The sequence below is a fragment of the Hylobates moloch genome, unplaced genomic scaffold, assembly GCF_009828535.3.
Source record: "Hylobates moloch isolate HMO894 unplaced genomic scaffold, HMol_V3 SCAFFOLD_12, whole genome shotgun sequence".
NCBI lineage: Eukaryota > Metazoa > Chordata > Mammalia > Primates > Hylobatidae > Hylobates > Hylobates moloch.
Genome location: NW_026652287.1, coordinates 30,896,244 through 30,919,759, shown reverse-complemented (window position 1 = coordinate 30,919,759; position 23,516 = coordinate 30,896,244). Strand labels below are relative to the sequence as shown.

Sequence of the window (23,516 nt, the reverse complement as noted above, 5' to 3'; positions counted from 1 at the left end):
TGCTGAATAATTCTATTTTTAATTTTTTTAAGGGATCACAATACTCTTTTCTATAGCAGCTGCATCATTTTATATTCCCACCAACAATGCACAGGGGCTCCAATTTCTTCATACTTATTGTCTTTGTTTATTTATTGGAGACAACGTCTCATTCTGTTGCCCAGGCTGGAGTGCAGTGGGATGGTCAGAGATCACTATAGCCTCAGCCTCCTGGGCTCAAGTGATCCTCCTGCCTTAGCCTCCCAAGTACTTGGGACTGCAGATACACACCATCGCACCTGGCTAATTTAATTTTTTGTAAAGATGAGGTCTCACTTTGTTGCCCAATCTGGTTTAGAACTCCTGGCTTCAAGTGATCCTCCACCCTTGGCCTCCCAAAGTGTTGAGATTACAGGCATAAGCCACTGCACCTGGCTCCTCATTCATTTTATTATTTATTTATTTATTTAGAGATGAAGTCTCACTTATTTATTTATTTATTTAGAGATGAAGTCTCACTTATTTATTTATTTATTTAGAGAGGCTGGAGTGCAGTGGCACCATCTTGGCTCACTCCAACCTCCACCTCCCAGGTTCAAGCAATTCTCCCTGCCTTAGCCTCCTGAGTAGCTGGTATTACAGGTGAGTGCCACCACACCCAGCTAATTTTTGTATTTTTTAGTAGAGACAGGGTTTCGCCATGTTGGCCAGGTTGGTGTCGAATTCCTGACCTCAGATGATCCGCTCGCCTCAGCCTCCCAAAGTGCTGGGATTACAGGCATGAGCCATCGCGCCTGGCCCCCTAATTCATGTTAAAATAAATTTTATGCTACTTGAAATTGGAATTTCCAGGAGAACAAAAGAAAAAGTACATACTAGTTCTCTTTGGGTACAAAAAAGAAAAGCAAGCCACAAGAATCAAATGAAGTAATTTATAGGAAAGCATTTTATAAGTTGTAAAGCCTTATAAATATTACTAGTAATAATAAAACTCACAGCAATACCATCGTTTCCAGGCTGGATATTCGTATTTTCAAGGGGAACAGAAATTTGGCTCTGCATATTATGATCATAAATGTTCTTAATTCACCCTACAAATTGTTTTTCATGGAAAGAAATTTTAAGACATATTTAAAAAAGTTGCTACCTTAAACTACTAAATTTTAGCTTCTCCCAATTCAAAGAAAACACACTTTACTACTAAAATTTGGAAATTAGGACTTTATAATAGTCTCTTGTTATTTTAAATACATAAGTGAATTTCCAAAAAAGATTATGTCAACAAAATACAGAAAAATATATATCATGAATATCATGTATATTTTTAAAAAATTTCAATCTTTGGTGGTTACAATAAAAACACTAGCTTGGTGGTTACATTTTAATAAGCATATTTATATTTGTGACACCAAAATTATCAGTAAAATTCTTAACAAAAGCAAATTTTTTAAAAGTTTAAGTTTAAGCTAATTACTAAGTCTAAACTATCTTAAAAATATATATCTTTTCAAAGAAGTTACTAGGTTGACCTCAACTAAAAATAGCCAAAATATAGAAGGTGCAGCAGGAAGGACGAAGTATATACAAATCTGCCCTTTTTTGCATAGCAGATGCTGTGCACATTCTAATTTTGACACCTATTCTTCTCCCATTGATGTGAATCAATGAAGGTTGTCAACTAGAATCCTTGCTGTCCTCATCTTTTCCCTATCCACTTCCTTGTTTCAGTCACACAATCTAGGCCTGGCCAATCACAGGAATCTATTCCCTTGGAGAGAGAGAGAGAGAGAGATTCGAGGAAGGGCACACAATTCAAGCAGGGCTAGTCAGAATGTTTCCTTAGAAATGAACTAGGGGTTATGGAGAGGGAACTCTCTCTCTGTTCAACTGGAAAAACTAGCAATATTAAAGCCTTGCCGGGGAGCTATGTTCCCAGGCTTCAGAGAGGAAACCCATCAGCACTAGGAGAGACACGGTTTATTACACCAAGGAAGTAAAGGTAGAATGAGGTGGGGAGAGGAGAATGCCAGTCAGCCAGCCCTGATGACACTGAGTCCCTAGATCCTGTCCTTACCTAGATTTTTCAGCTATGAGAGTCCATAACTTCCCTTCCTATATAAGCTAGTTTGAGTTGGTTTCTGCCACCCTAAATATGAAGAGTCCTAAAATACCATTATTGTTGGTTTAATTTGTTTTCATTAAAGGAAGGTTTATATTTGTGTTTAAAACTAGCTACTTTAAGGACACAAAAACCAAACATTCTTTGGGAAAACATGTATGATAAAGAGTTTAAAAACATTTTTCATTTTCTAGACACTTAAAGACACCGAATTTAAAGCAGATTAAGTACCAAAAACGTTGTCAGTAAAAATATTGCTGAGTAGGAGATGATGAGGTAGTTATTATTCAAATCACTAATGGAAACTACACACACATAAAGTTATAATGTCACATGGTACTGTTGTCAATTAATGGTCTGTCAGAGCTATGCGATGGCAATAGGTGGTCTTAAGAAAAGAGAACCAGGCGTGGTGGCTCACATCTGTAATCCCAGCACTTTGGGAGGCCGAGGTGGGTGGATCACCTGAGGTCAGGAGTTCGCGACCAGTCTGGCCAACATGGTGAAACCCTGTCTCTACTAAAAATACAAAAATTAGCCAGGCATGGTGGTATGTGCCTGTAATCCCAGCTACTTGGGAGGCTGAGGCAGAAGAATCACTTGAACCCAGGAGGCAGAGGTTGCAGTGAGGTGAGATTGCACCACTGCACTCCAGCCTGGGCGACAAGAGCAAAATTCCATCTCAAAAAAAACAAAAAAAAAAAAAAAAAAAACAAACAAACCAACAACAAACCAAAACACCAAGATTCTTGAACTGAGACTGTATTGACTTAATAAGGACCTCTGGGTAATTAAAAATGTAACAATTTTGATTTTGAATTATAGCAGCTAGTGAGATCAATTTGGTCTTTTCTCTTTTGAATTCTCATCAAGACAGATATATCCTGTTCTTTGTCTTAGTAGGTAGACTCCTGCAAGCAGGAAAACAATTTAATGCCTAATATCATGAAGAAAAAGAAAAGCAGCTGTTCTAGGTAGGATGGACTTTTGCTATTGATCTTGGGATCCTTTATTTCCCAGCAGCAACTCTGTCACTTGCTTGCTAGCCACTCACAGACCACAACTTCTTTTTAACATCTCCTCTTTGATATATCTATTATCTCTCTCATTCTTATGATCAAGTTCTCTAAAAGCAGACCAATTACAATTTTTTTGATATGATTTTTATTTGTCCTATACTTTCTAGCTAGTGTCTGCCAGCTAATCAATGAGGACTGGTAATTACATTAAATGGAGAACCTAGCTCAGCAAAAACTAACAAAATGGAAACAGTAAAAACCCTATTTCTGGATGTCCAGTTGTGCAAATGAGGTCTAATCTATCCTCAACCGGCCAAAACTCAATCTTTAATCCACTATGTTGTTGTATAGCAGGAGGTAAAGATCCTCCTGGCAGATAAGGAATGATCTTAGAGGGCAGGAAAATCTGCTGGGCATGCCATGTAAAAAAAAGTTTTCTTGCTTTCCAGTATCCTTTTGTTTAACAATAATAAATCCCCTCTTGTCTCAGTGATAAGTAGGCTAAGGTGGCTACTTTTATTTCTGGCAACTATAAGAGTGGTCATTCCACCGTCTGGGAGGATGGTATAAATGCCTTTTGGATAGATATATCCAGGAGAAATGCCAACTGAGCTGGTTCTGTTCAAAGTCTGCACAGTAACTTGAACTCAATTATATGCTTTCTTTAGCCAAATCAATAAGCTGCACACTGCACCCTCCCACTAAGGTTAGGAGTGTGTTCAATTGAATTTCAATTTCAGAAATCTGTTCTTTATAGCAAAGTTAACAATATAGGTTCTCAGTTTGAGAAAACATAATATAATTTAAGAAGATAACTACTCTGTATATGTTAAATATGTCTTTGTTGAGAACATAATAGTATATAGGCAACTATAGGATTATAAACAAGTTATGATCCAAAAGCCTGATAAATCCATTGCCTAGAATTTGCTACATATTCCTCCATTAAAACATTCATTATCTATCTTAGTCTGAACAACTCTATAAGGGAGTGAACTCTTCTATTTCTCATTTTACTGATGAGGAAACTGAGGCACAGAGAGGTTAGGTAATCAAACCAGGGTTATACAACCAGAAAGTGGCAAGTAATACAAATAAGTAGACCATCTCTAAAGTCGGCCTGATCCTGAGCCTTAACCATCATGAATTTCATGGCTTGCTGATGGGCAAGTCCAGAAGCTAGTCTGTTTATCCTGGAATTGTAAAAGTAGCAATTACTAGGTAACAACAGTAATGTTAGTTCAGGGACATAAATGTAAGAGTACAGACCAGGATGGGGTGAAACTTTTTTCTAAGCAAGAAAATCTAGGCAATGATTGAAAGAATATTTAAGGCGCGATTTACCCATTCTATATTTCTGAATGTATTAACCTTTGGCCAAAGACCAATTAAAATTTTCCATTTTCCCCTTAACTCTTTTGAGTATTTTGGTGACAAATACTCTTTCACATATCTTTTTATCTCAGTGGTATTGAAATTAATTTTTAGAAGCTAAACAGGACTAATTCTTGGTTATATATAAATGATTATTATTTTCAAAAACTTGAATTTTTAAAAACAAACAATCACTTAGAAGAATCAAATCCAATATTTATTTAGTAATTATCAGGCATTTTCTACAGTTTTACAGAATTCTTAAAATTCTGTAATAGTCATTTTTCTAGGAAAATTGCCAGGATCTCTTCTCCCTTATCATGTAAATATTTTTGATTTAAAATTATGTACTCTTAGCTTCCAATTTTATACACATAAGCCAATCAAATATCAATATATTTCTGATCAGTATTTATTTCTATATTAACCTCAGTTTTGCCCTTTGCTCAGTGCAGATAGAGGTAGGCCATTTCTTCCAATAGTTATATGAGTTTGTCTAACTACCTAAGGCTAATAAAAAATAAAGTGTATGTTTATACTTTAAAAGAAAAAAGAACACAGAACAACCTTTACTGAAAGTTCTTGGCTGAGGCTTAAAATGTACCTAAGATTCTAAATAAAAGTGTACTCTTCTCTTGGATGGCACATTTTCTTCTCTTTCATCATCTCATACTTTTCTCCTGAAGCGAGGCTCCGTAACTTTTATGTAAACATGATTCCAAAAGCATCATAATTCCTCTGTTAACACGGTAGTTGATTGCACTTATCATATCTAGCTAAATGCAGTTGAAACTGGGTTGCTAGTAGTGGTGATAGGTTATAGTGAGTCACCCCCACTCCAACCAGTGCCCCTGGTGACCAATGGCATGTGCATATGAGGTAATGGGTCAGAATTCAGGCTCCAGGCTGTGGTTGAGGAGCAGCTTTTCTGTAAGACAATGTTAATTGTTACTGGAATTCTACCCTTAAACTTGGCACTACCTCACAACTGAATGTTTCTCAACATTTATAGACAACGAAATACCCTCAAACTGGCCAAGCGAGACACAAGGAAATGTTGAAGGGCCTGGGATCTTCCCCCGTGGTAGTTACCTATGGACTCTATCAGGTGGTGATACCTGATGGAGTCTTAAAGAATAATAGATTAGCCAGGCCAGTAAGATGGGGGAAGGGAGTTCCACAGAGAGAAAGGAAAACATTTAAAGACACCAAAAGGGAATAGGAAAATGTTACATTCAGGGAACTGCAAGTAGTTTGCTATGGCTACATGAAATAGGCATATGTCAAAGAATCACAAGAGAGGAAGCTAGTGAGAGAATCTGAGTCTTGATGATAAAAGCATTTCTATGCAATACTAAGGTGTTAGACTACACGTTGAAGGCAGTGGAGGGTCACAGGAAGATGTGAAGCAAGAATGAAGTATGAAGAGATCCACTCAGGCTTTAGTGGATGGCTTGAAAGAGAACAGGAAAACCAATCAGTAGCTACTATAGTAATTCAGATGACAAATGATGAGGGCACGAACTAAACAGCAATGGATGTGGAGGCATACGGTGAGATGTGAGAGATATTAAAAATGAGAACATCATAGTGATTGACACTGTAGTGGGTAAGGAAGAAGACAGAATCAAGGATGATTATCAAGTTGCTAGTGCAGGTAGTTGGTTAAAGTAAAGGATTATGAAGTAGGTTTAGGTTGGACAGGGGATGAAATGAAGCCAGTAGCAGGTAAAAGGCTTGGATATCCAGCATATGCTGATGCTTATAGGGTGCTAGTTTTCCATTTATTATATTTTCTCTAGAAAAAGATAATCATTTTAAAGGTAATTTTAGCTTTCTGTTATTATAGGAGGTCTAACTGTGTATTTCCAGAAGCAAAAGGAGGTCACAGTTAATGTTAAATATATTTACAACCTATATATTGCAATGAATACCAAAATGGATTGAACCTATATGTCTGATTCACATTAAAATATATATCACAATCCATCTGGCTTTTAAAGTGTGTGTCAGGAACAATTTCCAGAACAAATGCTAAATATCTCGGAGATGCTTCAGTTCAAGCTGCCAAGCTATGCCATTGTACTTGAACTGTTTGCTACTTGGATGTATGCCAAATGTAGATATATGTTTCAAATTTGTTCTTGCAGATTTTAAAAGAATTCATAAATTTCACATTTTGGCAGATAAAATATGAGAAAAAGACTACTTCATAATGTTTTACCTCCAAAGTGTACACCTTTTTTGGAGGACTGAGAGCCAAGAAAAATTCCAAAGTATACTGCTAGTACAGTAATGAATGCTTAGAGCGCATAGCTAAATACATTGGGGTGAACTACAGCCCCAAATTGGAAAGATTCTTTACAAGTACCTAGATACTTGCAAAACAGAATTCTTCTGAAGAATGCATTACAATATATTTTATCCAAGATGAACTATACAGCCAGATTTGCTTGGATGAAATAAACTGTTGTCAAATTTCTGAGCCATAATTTTTTTATCATTTCTCAAAAATATAAAATTCACACAATAAGGGATTAAATACTTTAAGGTTAAAAAAAACTCACATAAATTAGTATCTAGTTTCTTAATAACCATTAACATAGACCCACAGCAACTTTAGCCTATTTATTTCTCAATCTGGCTTAACCTAGATTATAGCAGACTAAATTTCCTACAAACTAAGATCTTAAATGAAATCATCTACCCCCTGGTACATAATAATCACACCCCCCACCAAAAAAGCACAAACCAACAAATAAACAAAAAAACAACCAAGCCAAGAAAGAGGTAGCACAAAAAGGAAAAAAAAAAAAAAAAAGCAGAAAAACAATTGTCATTAAATTCCAGCTTCTTTGGATATCTAGAATAATTACTAATCTATTGAAACTGTTACTAAAATGTGTAAAGGCTAGTTTTAGTAGAATATGATATTTTTCTGTTTGGTAACATAACAGAGACCCTATTTACAAAGATGATATCCTCAACCATAAAACACTGTAGGAATAAAAATATAGAGAACTTGAAATATTTTTATTATAACTGACAAATTCAATGTCCTGGCAATAATATCATTATATTAGAAGAATTACTTACTCAAGAAGATCTGGGTCTAGTCCTTCTGATATCATTTTGTTTCTTATTGCCATCACTGGTACACCCTAAGCAAAGGATATAAGATAATTTCATCATTAAAAATGCCTCCTTTATATGTCTACACATACCATCTAAAACAAGACATTCAGATGCCTCATTATTTAAAAGTTCTTATTCTACTTTAAAATTAGCATGTGCCTAGCACTTGAATAATCTAGTAAAGTATCCATTTTACATTGACCTAACAGAATTAGTCTTATCCAATACCACATAAGCCCAAATTACATCATTTGAGCTTATTCATTACTAATTCAGCTGTATAGAGAACAGAGATCATATTCCCACTCTTCTTATATCACCAAAAGAAAGAGAATATTACTCAAATGACTAAAATACCAGCTGAAGCCATACAACGAATAGTTAACAATATGAATAGCTATCTTTTCAAAGATTTCAGAGAGTTCTATTCTTAATTATAGCTATATTAATGTTCTTTTAATAAGCAAAGAGTCCAATTCCATTTGAACACTTTAGACATAAAAATCAAAACTAATTCAAGAAGCTCCCTGGGACTATATTACACATCTTCCCAACACTGGTACAAACACTAACTAATGACAATTTTAGAAGTGTATACGTTGCAAAAATAGTAAAAACACGTGAATCTCAGTTCAGATTAAGAATATGAAAACACTAAGAAAAGAATATGACAGAAATAAAGACACATTTACCTGAAAAGGAAAGAGACTTGATGTATAACTAAACATTTATTCCAAGTTCACTTGGTAAAGCTCTAAGGGGAGAAGATGTGATCAAATCTCTGTCAACTCCCCTCTCTTCACACCATCCCCAAGGATAAGAAACACTAAACTTATGTGTTCAATTTGAGGGCCTTGATTCTATCTCCTTAAAGGAGGCAGGGTCATGGCATGGGACCCTCCCTCTCACCCCCTGTGGCATAAGAAGGAAAGTACACCCAGATACATTCAGGAAAAAGCTCAATCACCTCTCTATTGCTGTTGCACACACTTCCTTTATCATTAGCCAGTTGTGATGTTCATTTTTTTTACTTTTATTTTTTAATTGACAAATAATTGCACTTGTTTATGTGTATAATGTGCTGTTTTGAAACATGTACATATTGAGGAATAATCAAATTAGGCTATTTAGCATATCTGTCACCTCAAATATTTATTATTTGTGGTAAGAACTTTTAAAATCCTCTCCCATAGCTATTTTGAAATATACATCTTGAAGATGGGATAGGAGTTTGTCTAAAATGAAAAGTACAAATACTTAGAAATATACACAAATCTTTATATAACCTATATGTACACTTGTCTCAAACTTTTAAGTATATGCTTGTCCAGATATACTCCTCCCCCTCCAAAATGCTGATTTTATATTTCCCAGTAAATTCTGAGAGTTTAAGTCCAGGCATGCATATGTACAAACGTGACAGCTAAATTTATTATAAATTTAATATGAAAAGTCTTCAAAGTTAAGGACACTAGATATAACAGAGTATCTTGTATCTCACAGATCTTGCCAAATTAAGTTAAATCGTTAAATTTAATCCTCATTTTTTTAAATCAGAAAACTTTATGTCAAAAAATTTAATTTTTATTTACTTCAAAAAAACTGTCCAGAAAAGATAGCTATAGAAAGAGTTATAATCACTTATTCTGGCTATGGAGGAGAAAATACCCACATCCCCTTTCACAGCCTCCTAGGTTAAATAAGGTTAGGAAAGCAAAGGCTTTCTTTTGAGTTTACAGGTTACTTAGAAGACTCTCATGAGAGGTAGCAAAGGCAAGGTGGTCATTTGCAGGCCCATTTATATACTTATCTTGGTAACTGTTGTGTTTTATCTTATAAATTAGTAAAATTTAGCTTATTAAGACTCAGGTAAAAATGAATACTTAAATGCATTCTAAATAATACATGAATCAATATAAATAGCACCATCTTTGAATTCTCTTCAAAACCATACCTCTGAAAGCAATATTGTTCCATGAGGCAATTTTAAAGATATTCTGAAAAGTGCATTATAATAGGTTTGGAAGTCAAAGAAGGTAGAAGATAAGTTTAATGACCAAAAAGAGAAAAACAAAAAGAAAAAAGCCCACTTGCTAGGGGCATCCGACGTGAACAGACTCAAGTTTGGAATAAAGAAAGCAAGAAATTAAAACTAACACCACTTTTGAAATATATATCTAAAACTAAGCCTTGAATGAAATATATTTAAAAACAAAACGTACTTAATAACAAAATTAATTTTAATAGTAGGGGAGAAAGCTGATTACTTGAATGACACAGCTGGGAATTTAACTTGATAATTAAATGCCATTCAATTATTTAGGATAACGGGGTAAGTTAGGAGTTTGAAACATTCCACAAAAAAATATAAGCGCCAGGAAAAAAGAGAAGAAGAGCAGAGTTAATGTCATAGTTCTTTAAAAAGACCTCTTGGCTTCTACTAACTATGGTTTGATGGTATAAGGTCTGTCTACAAACTCAAATAAATAAATGTGATTTACTTATTATACTTTAGCATAATCCACAGGACATCATTGGAAAGGTTACACAAATAAGTTACAAAGCTAAGAAAAGAGAAGGAAGGAGAATGAGGTTGAAAAAAAATTTCCTAAAATATAGCAAAGAAAGTGTATATTGGGTGGAGGTGAGGGGAAGCAATGCGTGGGAAGGGAGGAATGGGGAACAAGGAAGTTGGTAGAATTAGATAAGCCCTCTATTTGAACATCAGCTTCATGGAATTGATTATAGTGTAAGAATAATAGAAACCTAAACCTGTAAGCTCCAAATTTGAACCTTAGTTTCTGGGGCCTGCTTACAGCAGAACAGCACAGATACACATACAATTTGGTATTTGTAGTCATTTCTGTATATGCATATGGGTAAAGAAAACTACATACAATTGCTAATATCTTAATTGATTCTGAGACTTACTATCACTACCTTAATACAAATCTCATAAAGCTTGATAAGAAAGAAAAATTTGGCCTGTGTTCCAAAGAATGCATTCCAAAGGGATTTGCTGTTGTTTCCAGTGATGTTGCTTAGAAAATTCTTTGTTTTGCTATATTCTTCCTTAGAAGTCAAATAACAGAGTCTGGTTTGTTAAACACCAAAAAGAAGTGTCCAATTTCTGATCGCCAACAGACAAAGCTACTGGTGGTCTAAGAAGGACAAGAAAGACCTCAAAACTGAAGTCTACTGAACTGTGGGATTTTTTTTGGCAAGTGAAAATGACAGTGTGTCCAACATAAGTAATGAAGAAGAGAAAAGGCAGCCATAAGTCTGATGTTCCAAAAAATCACGTCTGTATTTGCGTCACTGGAGAAAGTGTGTAAAGAAGCCACACTAATGAAATTATGATGGCAGCACTAATAGTTAAATACTAGTTTCTTATATCACAAAAAACTGTTTGGAGGTTTATAGGCCTGCCAATATTTACATTTATTTCTTATTGTGTTAAAGAAAGTCAAACTACAAAATCCTTTTATAAACCATGTTGAAATTTTCCTAAAGTTTTAGATTAGAAAGGGAAAAAAAAACTTTGTTCTCAATTTAAGAGAGATAAATGACTTTCCTTGTTTAAAAATAACTAAAAATGCTGCTTATATTTTAGAGTTTTACCTCTTAGTTTAAGAGTGTGAATTGTAACAATTCAGTTATGAAAGATGAAAAACATGAAGTTTTCTTCCCTAAGGCAACAATAAAAAATAGATCTATTGAATACCTTGGTGGAAAAAACTTTTTCTTTGCAGACAGCGGGAACTAGTAGAATTTGAAAAAATGCTACGGGTTGTTAAAAGGCAGCTAGTCCCCCAATCAGGCTCCTTTTACTTAAAATTTAACTTAATAAAATGGACTCAATGATATCTTTGCCTTCTGAATTTCAACAGTCCTATTTAAAAAACATTTCACTGAGGCTGGGCGCAGTGGCTCATGCCTGTAATCCCAGCACTTTGGGAGGCTGAGGTGGGCAGATCACCTGAGGTCGGGAGTTCGAGACCAGCCTGACCAACATGGAGAAACCGTCTCTACTAAAAATACAAAATTAGCCAGGCGTGGTGGCACATGCCTGTAATCCCAGCTACTCGGGAGGCTGAGGCAGGAGAATCGCTTGAACCCAGGAGGCGGAGGTTGCAGTGAGCCAAGATTGCGCCATTGCACTCCAGCCTGGGCAACAAGAGTGAAACTCCATCTCAAAAAAAAAAAAAAAAAATTACTGTATTTTATGAAATAAATAAATCAGTAGGATGTACATTTAGGATGAAATTTTCAGATTAAATATTATATATAATGGATTATTGTTCACTGAACAAACCATAACACAAAAGAAAACAAATGCTCAATGACCATTTCTCTTCAAAGCTTTCAGTGAAGAAATATCAATTAATTTAAATAAATTTTTTAATCACTGTAAAATGAATATGGCTATCTAAAAAAAATGGAAACTTTATTTCTAATGACCTACACAGATCTAGAAAATACTTGGTAAACAACTAGTTCCTGGAAACAAATTATTCAAAAATGAACATTTTCACGGCAATTAAATGTCACTAAGGATGGCTATAATAAAAAATGTGATGTTAGTATTAAAATATTCTCAGCTATATGATTATGACAACAGTGGTATCAGTGAAGAATAAATAGATGAGAATTGAGGGAGGCATATATAGTATTACCAAGTAGGTACTGACATGACAACCATATAACCATTTAGTATCTGCCTACTACATGGCCAGTACTTCCTTCAATCTTCTAGCTTTATCACACATCAGAAAAAGCAAGAAATTTAAAACCTGAACTTCGCAGTATCATTGTTTACTGCCCTCTAACAAACATTTATAACAAGAAAATTTAAAAATATGCAAAAGGGCAAATACACAATAGAAAGGCAGATTTAATGTTGCTTCAACATTAAATCTGTACACAGTATGACTGGTTCTAAGCTCCCTAACTTTCAAGGCAACATGGAGGGTTCAAAAGGCAGCTAAAATGATGGAAAAATCATAATCTGTAAAACTGGCATAATCATTCTTCACACATGATTTCTTTAGAGGCCAGTTCACTGACTTTAGCAGAGAGTAATTTTTGAAATTTCTTGCCAAAAGTATGACAAAAGTTATCTTTCTCTAGGTCCTCTGTATACTGGGGCCATGGCAAAGCGTAGGTAATATGGCAGGGGCTTCCAGTTGGTGGCTGTCACAGTTTTCTGCTTAAGGGAAAACTCTATCCAAACCTTCTTGCATTTGATATAAGCTAGAAAGTAGAAGGAGGAGGACAAATGTCAGAGGTCACTTGAATTTCATTTATCCCAACTCAAAGTTACTACTCATATAGTCTACTATTTTGCTAAGCTTTGCTTCTTTCTTTTAGTTGTAGTCAGACTTGCCTAATTTATTTAGTTCATGGGAAGAATAAAATATTTTTACTTAAAATTTTCAAAGTTGGCTAAATTATACAATTAATTAAACAGACAAATGTTCATTTGTACCTTTTCTTTATATTCATAAGTGTGGCAAATCAAAGTCATTGGTCATGAAGCTTGTATTTTTCAATGAACAGAATGAGGCTAAAACAACACAAAAGTTATCCCCCCATCCCAGAAACCTTCACGTACTCAATAAATATTGATCTTGATATTGATTAGTAAACCTTAGGTATTATAAAAGAAATGAAATACATATTAATATTGTTATACCTATAGTTAAAAAACAATGAAAAAAGAAATCACATAGTTATTAAGCTAAATCTGTAACAGTGTTTTTCACAGCTATGATTACATATGAACCAGTAGCTCCTCCTTTTTGACTATACTTTGACTATACTGTTGATCACTGATGAGGAACCTACCTGGAGTTCTCTAAACCATGGAAAGCCACATTGCGGTCATATCCAAAAAATGTTTTAAAGACTTTAATTACTCTTACAATAACTGTATATTGTTTGTCATCTAAAGAACATGCTACTTCATGCTTGACTGGTTTCACAAGGTCCAAGGTGCATAACTTCTTGATGAACATCTTTAATAATCATTTAGAAGCTCCTCATCCTTAGGTAATGGAAGTCACATTTCCTCAGGCCAACATCCACCGCTGGCAATGGATGCATCAGAACCACCAGAACCAAAGAGACTATTCAATTCACATTTTAAGCCAGCCAAAGAAAATAGAGCTTTAAAAAAATCTAAGTGTCTAAGAGACTGTTTTGGCAAATATGGTTTCAAAAAATACAAGTCATTAGCTTCTTAATGTGGAAGTCGGACTTGCCCAATGCACAATTTATTACTGGCAAAGGATTCACCATGATCTGCCAGTAAAAAGGGGAGAATTGTTGGAAAAGTGATCTATGTACACAATTCCAGTTAAGTTATAAAAGCAATATGTAATTTAGTAGAGGCTTGTGCTGCACTATTATGACAACAAACATTAAATCAAAATCAATTATCTGCCACATTTGGAACACAACAGTATTATTCACTGAAAAATCTTGTATAAAACTTGCTTAAAAAGGAAAAAAAAGTCAGAAAATGCCAGCAGGTGTTCCAGGAACATTCATTAGTAATGAGATCCAAATTTGGGGATCAATTAATAGATCATAAATCTAAAAGGAACTTCAGATCTCATTTTATGTATGAGGGAACTGAAGTCTTGAGAGGTGACATGACTTGATGTGATGGCAAAGCTAAGAAACTATACCATGTTGTATTCCAGAAGTACTGGGAAAAGATCTGGTATATTCCTAGGCAATGAAATTTTCTCCCAGAGAAAGAACAACTTTTCTTTCATTGTTTTAATCTAATCGTTGTTTTATCTCTCAGAGGGTAGTAATCCAGGAGTGACAGAAAAAGGCATGGAGACCAAAAAACAAGGTATTACTTATTACTCTGTCAACTGGTACTTGTGATTAGTGAAGGACTGTGTTGGTTTTTGTTCAAATAAGTTTATAGTGATTAAATAGTTTTCATTATCTAGACTGTAAAATAGATTTACAGGTATGTGGCAAGTGAAGCAAGGCACATATAAAAGCAAGGCATTCCAGGAGATAGTTAGTACCCAGGAAGAGGGAGTTTTCATGGCAGTTTAGAGAGGAAGCCAAAGGGGTCTGTAGTTCATCCTGATATCCAGGAAGTCTTAAAATCAGGAAAAATCTGTTTTTGTAACCCACAAGACTTTCATTCATATCTGAAGTGAATGATCACATCAGAAGTCTGCAAATTAAAGCTTTCTATGCTACAGAAGAAGCTGAAAGGGCTTGAAAAACACAATTCTGTCATATTACAGAAGACAAAAATGGTTCTAAACAATAATTCAAATAGTAGGAGAAATGGTTAAAAGATTGTTGAGGAGCTATGTATCAAGATGATACTGAGTGAAAGTATATTACACTTTGGAAAAAGAAACTCAGTATAATTGGAATAGAGGTATTAAGACTCTTCTTATGGGGCAGTAACTCATATTTTTAAATGACAGGAATATAAAGGCAACTGAAAAGAGACAAATCCTATTATTTCCCTTTCACAAGGTGAAAGACCTTGAGGCGCTGTTAATTCCCTTTTGAATATATAGAGATGGTTATTCTTAGGCTCTCAGGATTATATATTGTTGGTATAAAGGATTAGATATTGTTGGTATAAATATAGTTATTTTTTTCAGAAAGGTTTTTTTTTTTGAGACTATGCCATCTTCCTTTGTGTTAACATAAACAATTCCCTAAAAGCTGACATGTAGGCTTCTAAAACTGTTTCTATAAGCTGTAGTCATATGTACGATGGATGGTAAACTACTCAAGGTCATACTAATAGACAAATTAGAACTCATTTAAAGAATTATGTTGTTATCGGTCTTTCTCTGCATTAAGAACTAAAACCGAATTTTGAGTGGTGGGTAAGCAAATGTTAGTCACCCCTAAAGTTGAGCAAAATTGGGTATTTTAATATAAATCTAAAATCTTGTCGGGAAAGTGAAACACTTTTCAGTATGATAAGGTAGTCTGTAATGAAGTTACCCTCTAGAATTAGCTGGGGTTAGGCTCCTCCTTATAGCCAGTGGTCAAATTTGCTTTTCTATCTATATCCCTCTGAACCCTGTTTGTTCTCAGTTATACTCAAAGAATTGAACCACATTTTCAGAGTGAACAACTGATTAGAAGACAAACACAGAAAATAGGAACGCATATCACCATCCTGAGGTATAGAGATACAAAGCTATCTGTATTCTTTCTATGTCAATGACAGAAAACGAATGGTTCAATGGTACAAATTATAATAGGTCTCTAATGATTGTTCTTCACTCCACTTCTCTGAGGCATTTTCTAAAGCAAAGTGGTATTGTTATCTGCTCTCCCAGTTAAAAGTTATAGTTTGGTAATGGAATGGATATAGGAAACACAACTAGCTATGCAGATACTGCTGAAGAACAATATTTTAGGTGATAACTTATGACATTAGAATGACTGTACTCTCGGAAAAGTGCTAAGTGGTTTGGAAGAACCAAAAGATTATGTTCACATAATACCCACAGGTATGTTCAAGAAGCTTTACACTGAAATCAAAAGATTAAAACATCCTCAATTAAAATTTTAAGACTAGACCTATGAATAACAAACAATATAATAGGGAAAAAACAGTGGAATAACTGCCAGGAAATTATTAGGAGGAAAATGTAAACAGCAAACAAACCCGATAGCCTAAAAAAAAGTGTGTGTGTGTCAGTATGTAAATAGAGCAAATCTGAAATTTCAAAATAAGTAAATCTTGGGGACTGCTAACACTTAATGGGAAGAAACTTGTGTATGAGAACTGGCATTTCAAAGAAATGTCTTACAATGTTTCCCAGCAGAAAGAGGACAATAACCGTAAATCAAAATATATACACATATATGGAAATTCTTGAACATGAGATAAAGAAACCCCTAAGTGAGGCTAAAAGAAGGCAGAAATTTTATCAGATGGAGCATACTTTTTGGCTACCTAGCTGGATGGAAGATTTAGGTAAGGCTTTCTTAAAACACTGTAAACACGCAGAAAGATACAGACACGATGGGGGATATTATCCATCTACAGGTACTAGCAGCTTAATTTTGCCTATATTAGAATATCTGATAAATTCCTAAGTTGCCCCACTGAAAATTTAATTCCTCAATAAAGGGAGCAATGAGGCAAACATGCAACTATCTGTGCCTAAGTTTGAACACAAAGGCCAAAATAAATGATAATGAAGAAGGGACAGGAATTCTGGTAGTGATCATGCCAAGGAAAGAAAATTCCTGGGCATTGTCAAATGTGTAGTCTACATCTGTTGTTGGAAATCACTCATGATACGCTTAGAAAACAGAAGAAGAAGGAGTGAATTTATAGATGGTTCAATAATCATAATCCAAAAAATAATGATTGGCAGATTCATGTCAACCTTGAGGAAGACCTCTGCTGGGTCTATTCTTGTTTTAGTCCTGAAAAACATTTTAAATTGATAACTTGAAGAAATGAGAGCATATTTATACATATCCAGGTAGCACAAAGTGAGGAAGGAGAGATCATATGCAGGATTACATATAGAGTCCCTTAACAAATATTGATTGAGCACCCTTATGGGTAAGGTGTTAAAATGAATACACGGATTAATCAAGACACTATTCTTCCTCTCACGGTTCCATTTTCAACTGGAGATATAAAAATATGTACAGATAATCATAAAACAGAGTATTAAGTGACAAACTCCAGAAAGAATACCGGTAAAGTCATTGGATAGGTCAACAAAAGGAGCTATTACTTCTAGCTTTATGTGTGTTGGTGGGTTTAGAATCTGGAATGATTTAGTGGACACAATCATAGGAGCATGTTAGATAATAGAATTTGGACATGCAATAATAAAGAGAAAGAATCTAGATTCAGAGAAGGAAAAGCATGGAGCTTATATAGGGAATGGTTTGTGGTTTTGTCTGATTAAAGAATGGAATTCAGGGCTGGGCATGGTGGCTCACGCCTGTAATCCCAGCACTTTGGGAGGCTGAGGCAGGTGGATCACCTGAGGTCAGGAGTTCAACACCAGCCTGGCCAACAGGGCGAAACCCCGTCTCTACTAAAAGTACACAAATTAGCTGGGCATGGTGGCAGGCACCACCTTAATCCCAGCTACTCAGGAGGCTGAGGCAGGAGAATCGCTTGAATCCAGGAGGCAGAGGTTGCAGTGAGCCGTGATCGTGCGCCTGTGCTCCAGCCTGGGTGACAAGAGAGAGACTCCGTCTCAAAAAAAAAAAAATGCAATTCAGGACAGGGAGCAATATGAAATAAAAGTTGGGTAATAAGGTTCTGGGATGCAGGTTGGCACAATAAACTAAAAACAATAAAATTAAATTTAACTTGGATGAACTTCTAGTTTTAGGATGGCGGTTTGATGTAGCTCCCCCCTTTCTTCTTGAAAATCACCCCTGAACAATTCGAAACAGAATATGACCTCCAACTTTAATGACTAAGAGGCATATATGAACCAATTACACAAAAATTAAGAGCAGATAGAAGAATGACTGATGACTTAGCAGAGCAAAATAAGGTCAAGTCCATGTGCCTGAAGGAGGAGATGCCAGGAAGAAGCAGCACTTCCAGAGCACTGAAAATGCTTAGGAAATAGATATACCCTCACCAAAGGCAGAAAGGAGACAAAGGGCTAACAACAGAAAAATCTGTCTTAAATCAGAAACAGTTGAGGCAGAAGAAATTGAACCTCTAATCATACTCAGTGACATCAAGCAAAAAGGATGGGCTGGAGTTAAGTGCTAAGTACTGCTAGAAAAAAGTTACGGCTTTTAAAAAATAAAACAATTATTTATTTTCTTAAATGCTTTTAAATTTAAAAAATGTAAATGATATTAAGATATAGTTTAAAATATTTTTAAGCAGTTCTTAATCAGGAGTTTTTTTCCAAAATACATATGCTGTATGTACCAAGTACCAACTTTAGAGATTCTAATTTTGTAGGGTAGGGCCCAGGAACTTATATTTTGGAAGTTTCTCAAACCACTGAGTTAGTGTGAAAAAGGAGTCTATCACCTAAACCTATCAAAAGGTGAAATAGTATAGACAAATTATAAGCATTTTCATTCATAGGACTATGTACAAGGTATTGTTGCAGGAATGAGGAATACTGCAGTACACGAAAAAATCCCCTGTCCTTGTGGAGTTTATAATTTTGTAGGGAAGAGAGAGAGTAAATACATAAAATATGTAGAATGCTGGAAGTTGATAAGAAGAAAAATACAGCAGAGAAGGGGTAAAGGGAATTGGGTAGGAGGACACTGCAATTTAAAATAGGGTGGCCAAGGAAGGCTGTACTTAGAAGGTAATATTTTTGAATACAGACTTGAAGGAAGTGAGGGAGCAAACCATGAAGATATCTGGGGAAAAGTGTTTCAGGCAGAGAGAATAGCTGAAGCAAAGGCCCTGAGACAGGAGGCTACCAATGTATTTATTCAAGGGACATAAAGGAGGCCAGTAGAGCTGGAGAAGAGTCAGTGAGGATATGAGATCATAAAGGTAACAGGGGAGCTAAACTGTATAGGATTTCTTGGGCCTGTGAAGGATCTTGGCTCTTATTCCTAGTGAGATGATAAGACATATGAATAAAAAGTAAATATTTAAAGGGTCATTTATTTTTTATTTATTTATTTATTTTTTTGAGACAGAGTTTCATTCTTGTTGCCCAGGCTGGAGTACAATGCGTGATCTCGGCTCATCGCAACCTCCACCTCCCGGGTTCAAGCTATTCTCCTGCCTCAGCCTCCCAAGTAGCTGGGAATACAGGCATGTGCCACCATGACCAGCTAATTTTGTATTTTTAGGAGAGACAAGGTTTCTCCATGTTGGTCAGGTTGGTCTCAAACTCCCGACCTCAGGTGATCCACCCACCTCGGCCTCCCAAAGTGCTGGGATTACAGGAGTGAGCCACCCTGTCCGGCCCGGGTCATTTATTTTATATGTATATTTATGACTGAAAAGCAATCGAACTTGTTCACATAATTAATAACAAAAATAAAAATTGCAAGTGGTATCTGGAAACCTTAGCTGGCTAAATAAATCTAGATAATACCTAATACAGTAGCTTAGCTTAAAGTAAGTGTTTGATAAATATTTGTGAAATAAACAGATGGTGGATTTATAATGAAAAAGAAAAAGATTTTTTGAAGTTCTTGTAAAATTGAAGACAATAGATCAAGAATTTAACAATTATCCTAAGATGCAGCCTTCATAAAGATTTCAGGTCATTTTTTTACAGAGTATCACCTAGTAGATTTTCCTGTTTCTTATTTTATATAGGTTTGGCAAGAAGGGGCTAACATAAAAAATCTTTCTAAGTCATTTAGAAGCGTCTCCCTTTTGTTTAAAAGAGTGAAACAGTTTTGTTGTTGTTGTTTTTTAACAAGTCTATCTTTTAAGCTTAGGCTTTCCTGGGTTCTAGCTTTAAAAATGTGTTCATCATGATTCATACTTAAACTGGCTTTGTTTTATTCTTATTAAAAAAACTTCATCTATTTTCATCCCGAAGTCTGGTTTATTTTTTTCTAAATTGACCGCCAATATCCTGAGCTCTAGGCTTCAGAAAAAAGGAACTGTGGAAGTAAAAAATCCACTTCTGATAGCTAGGAAAAGTGCAGCTTCCAAATGAGCCAATCTACTCTTTCTGGTTGTCAGAATTTGCTTTTAAATTACTAGGTGATAAACTATCCCATGGACAGCAAAACAAAACTGTCCTTTAGTATTAGTATTGTGCATCTTTTGCTTGATAATAGAATTTCACAAAAGCATTATTATTATTGTTATTATTTTTTGAGACAGGGTCTTGCTCTGTCACCTACACTGAAGTACAGTGGCACAATCAGTGAGGTGAGCCACTGCACCCTTGAACTCCTGGGCTCAAGCAATCCTCCCACCTCAGCCTCTTGAGTAGCTGGCACTACCAGGTGCACGCCATCATACGGAGTTAGTTTTTTTTTTTTTTTTTTTTTAATGTAGAGGTAGGTGGTCTTGCTTTGTTGCCCAGGCTGGTCTCAAACTCCTGTCTTCAAGTCATCCTCCTACCTCAGCCTCCCAAAGTGCTAGGATTAGAGGTGTGTGTCACTGCACCAGGCTTTAACTGTTTGATTAACAGAAAAATGACGGACAACCACCTCCTTCAACTACTGAAATACTTTCTAAAGGAATAAAAAAATGTTAGCTTCTGCTATCACAGACAACTGCAGATATTTTTGGTACCATACCATGTTATGATTTCTCAGGAAAAATATGAATTCTGAAGTCATATAATATTAAAAGCATTACACATGGCCAAGAGATCATTGATAAACATAAAAATTTTTTTAAAAAATATTATTTGTGCTAATAAAATGGGGATTAAGCTAGAGTCAACTGATTTACCAAATGAATAGTCTACTTTCATTACTTTCTGTATCTAAGATTTGCATTGATAACTTTGTGTAAGGCAAAAAAATGTACATAAATCTATACTAAACTATGTTAAAGTGTGGGATCAATTCTAAAGATTTGACTTCTTTTTTTTTTTTAATCAGAGAATTAAAATAGAAAGGAAGTAAGAGAATAGAAAACTTGGTTACTTGGTTTAGCAGTTTTCTCAGATTGAAAAAAATAACAGTAAAACCTCCAGGGTTAAGAATTTCAAATGAGGCTGCTACACAAAGAAGACAGACCAAATTAGCTTACCACTTGAACCATTTTGAGATATCTCGCATATCTTGGATCCTTGGCTACAGTTAAGATATTTTCTGCTGATACTTCACTTTCCTGTAGTCCAGAGTCTTGTGTACTGTTCTGCTGTAGAGAGTATTTTGTGTAAATCTTTAGACAATTTACAAAAGGGGTCCATCACATTACTTACAAGGAATGTTTCTTTCCATAATTCTAAGGCAGTAAATTGCAGAAAAAAATCATCTCCCCAAATTTAAATACCAGTAATTTAATTATGAGATGTGTTTCCAAATATCTACAAATATTTAAATATCACTTCAGAGGAGGTTACATTTCAACACTATATTGGTTCCTTAAAATGCAAGTATATTCATGCATTAAAATAAAAATTCTGCTTTACTTGTCCTCAGAGTGCTGATACAAAGCATGAATTATATACAGGTGGTGATACTATTTTAACAAAACTTTTAAGAAAGCTAATAAAACTATCAACTGTTTACAAATTAATAAATTTATTGAGATAATGACGAATTGATTTCCTTGGTATCTAGAATCTACCTAATTGAGCCCTTTATTTATTAAATCATTTTATTCTAAGTGGACATGGCTCTTCTAACTCTCAGAAAGCAATTTTTGGAGAAGTTGTAGAAGAGAAGCCAGTTTGTCAGGCAAAATTATCTGGTTTTATACATTTCAGCTACTGATGGAACTATTAATGGTAACATTATCTACAGAGTGGTTAAAAGTCATAATGTCATACTAAATATGACTTACAATAAAGAATACTGGGGAATGGTCTTTTTAGATAAAAATGTTGTTGTTATATAGGCAGTCTTCACTTTGCATGGTACCATGTTACTGAAACTTGTGCATATGAGAACCATATCCTTGCTTAAATGCAAAACTAGATAGAACTGCCTGTATACAGTACTTGATTTTTCTATCAAACCAAACATTTAGGAAAAGCTTACTTTGGTGAATCTCTCTCATTATCTGTATATAAGCATTAAAAGAATTTCCTTAGAAGAAATCAATTTTATGTCTATTGTTCATTCTGAAATGTAGATAAATCAATATCTTTATATCTTCATAGTCTTTAGACTATGAATGTGAATTACATATTGAAGTTTTTCCTCAGATAATTCAAAGATAAATTAAATCTGTCAAAAAACTCCAAAGCAAATAAAACATCCAAAAATCCTTTAGGTTTCTTCTGTTATGTGATATTGCTAAGTTTTACAAAAGTGAGTATATATATATATATATATATATATATATATATATACACACACATATTCATCTATAATATAAATACAAAAATTCCAAAACACTGTTAATTAAATAAAAAATTAAAACAATAACCAAGTATGTTTTTTAACAATTTATGGAAACTAAACTTATATAATAGCAAAATGGTGCAAATGAGAACTACATCCTGGCCAGATATCAACTCTCAGTTGTTCACTTTTGCCTAATGACCAAGACCTCAACAAGGTTTAATTATGAAAAGTATTGCACCTTTGCTATTTGAATGACCCATTAAATCCTCTATATCATATCTCTCAACTGTCCTTCATTTATTCTCAAATCAATCTCACTCTGCACAATTGGATATTCTATTGTGAATAATGATGAAATCTGAACCATGAAATTAAAGTTGCAGAAAAATCAGTACACAAACCTTGGGTCTTTGACTCATGTATAGATTAGAGAGAGTGATAAATAGATGATTTTTTTAAAGACTGCATTATTCTCCTTTATCTGATAATTGAGTTGACTATAATGTCAATGAAAACTCTGGATTAAGCAATACTTAAGCCCACTTCAAAATATTTTGTATAAAATATACCAATTAATAACAATGAAGAAATGAGAAGTTGATGTGAATATTAAGAACATGCTGAGCAGTTATTTTATTAAGCTAATCAACACAATTTTATCACAGTATTTCAAACTTTGGAAGCCAACAGAACTTCATAAACCCTTTAAATAAATACATATACAATTTTTAAATAAAATTGCCAGAGATATACCAGGTTATTCTGAATTTGCAAAGCAAATTAAGAAATTCAGCTGTGATTACTGGTAATCAATTTTTGGGACATTAAATATGTGAGGACCAACACAACTGCATAAAAATTTTAAAGGGCATATTATAGATGGCATTCATAATATCACCTGGAAAAATTAATAATCAAAG

General features: G+C 34.6%; 1 protein-coding gene across 2 annotated transcripts in view; it reads right to left on the bottom strand.

The window, feature by feature from the left end:
• WASHC3 (WASH complex subunit 3) overlaps positions 1 to 23,516 on the bottom strand; it is a 49,754-nt gene that overhangs the window by 5,427 nt on the left and 20,811 nt on the right. The window contains exons 5-6 of one of the 2 annotated variants that reach the window (XM_032168878.1): positions 21,332 to 21,439; positions 7,588 to 7,652 (exon numbers count right to left, since the gene is read on the bottom strand). In XM_032168878.1, the coding sequence (XP_032024769.1) occupies positions 7,588 to 7,652; positions 21,332 to 21,439 (173 nt within the window). Of the gene's footprint in view, positions 1 to 7,587; positions 7,653 to 21,331; positions 21,443 to 23,516 lie in introns of both variants that reach the window. The other variant, XM_032168877.2, reaches the window with a different exon arrangement.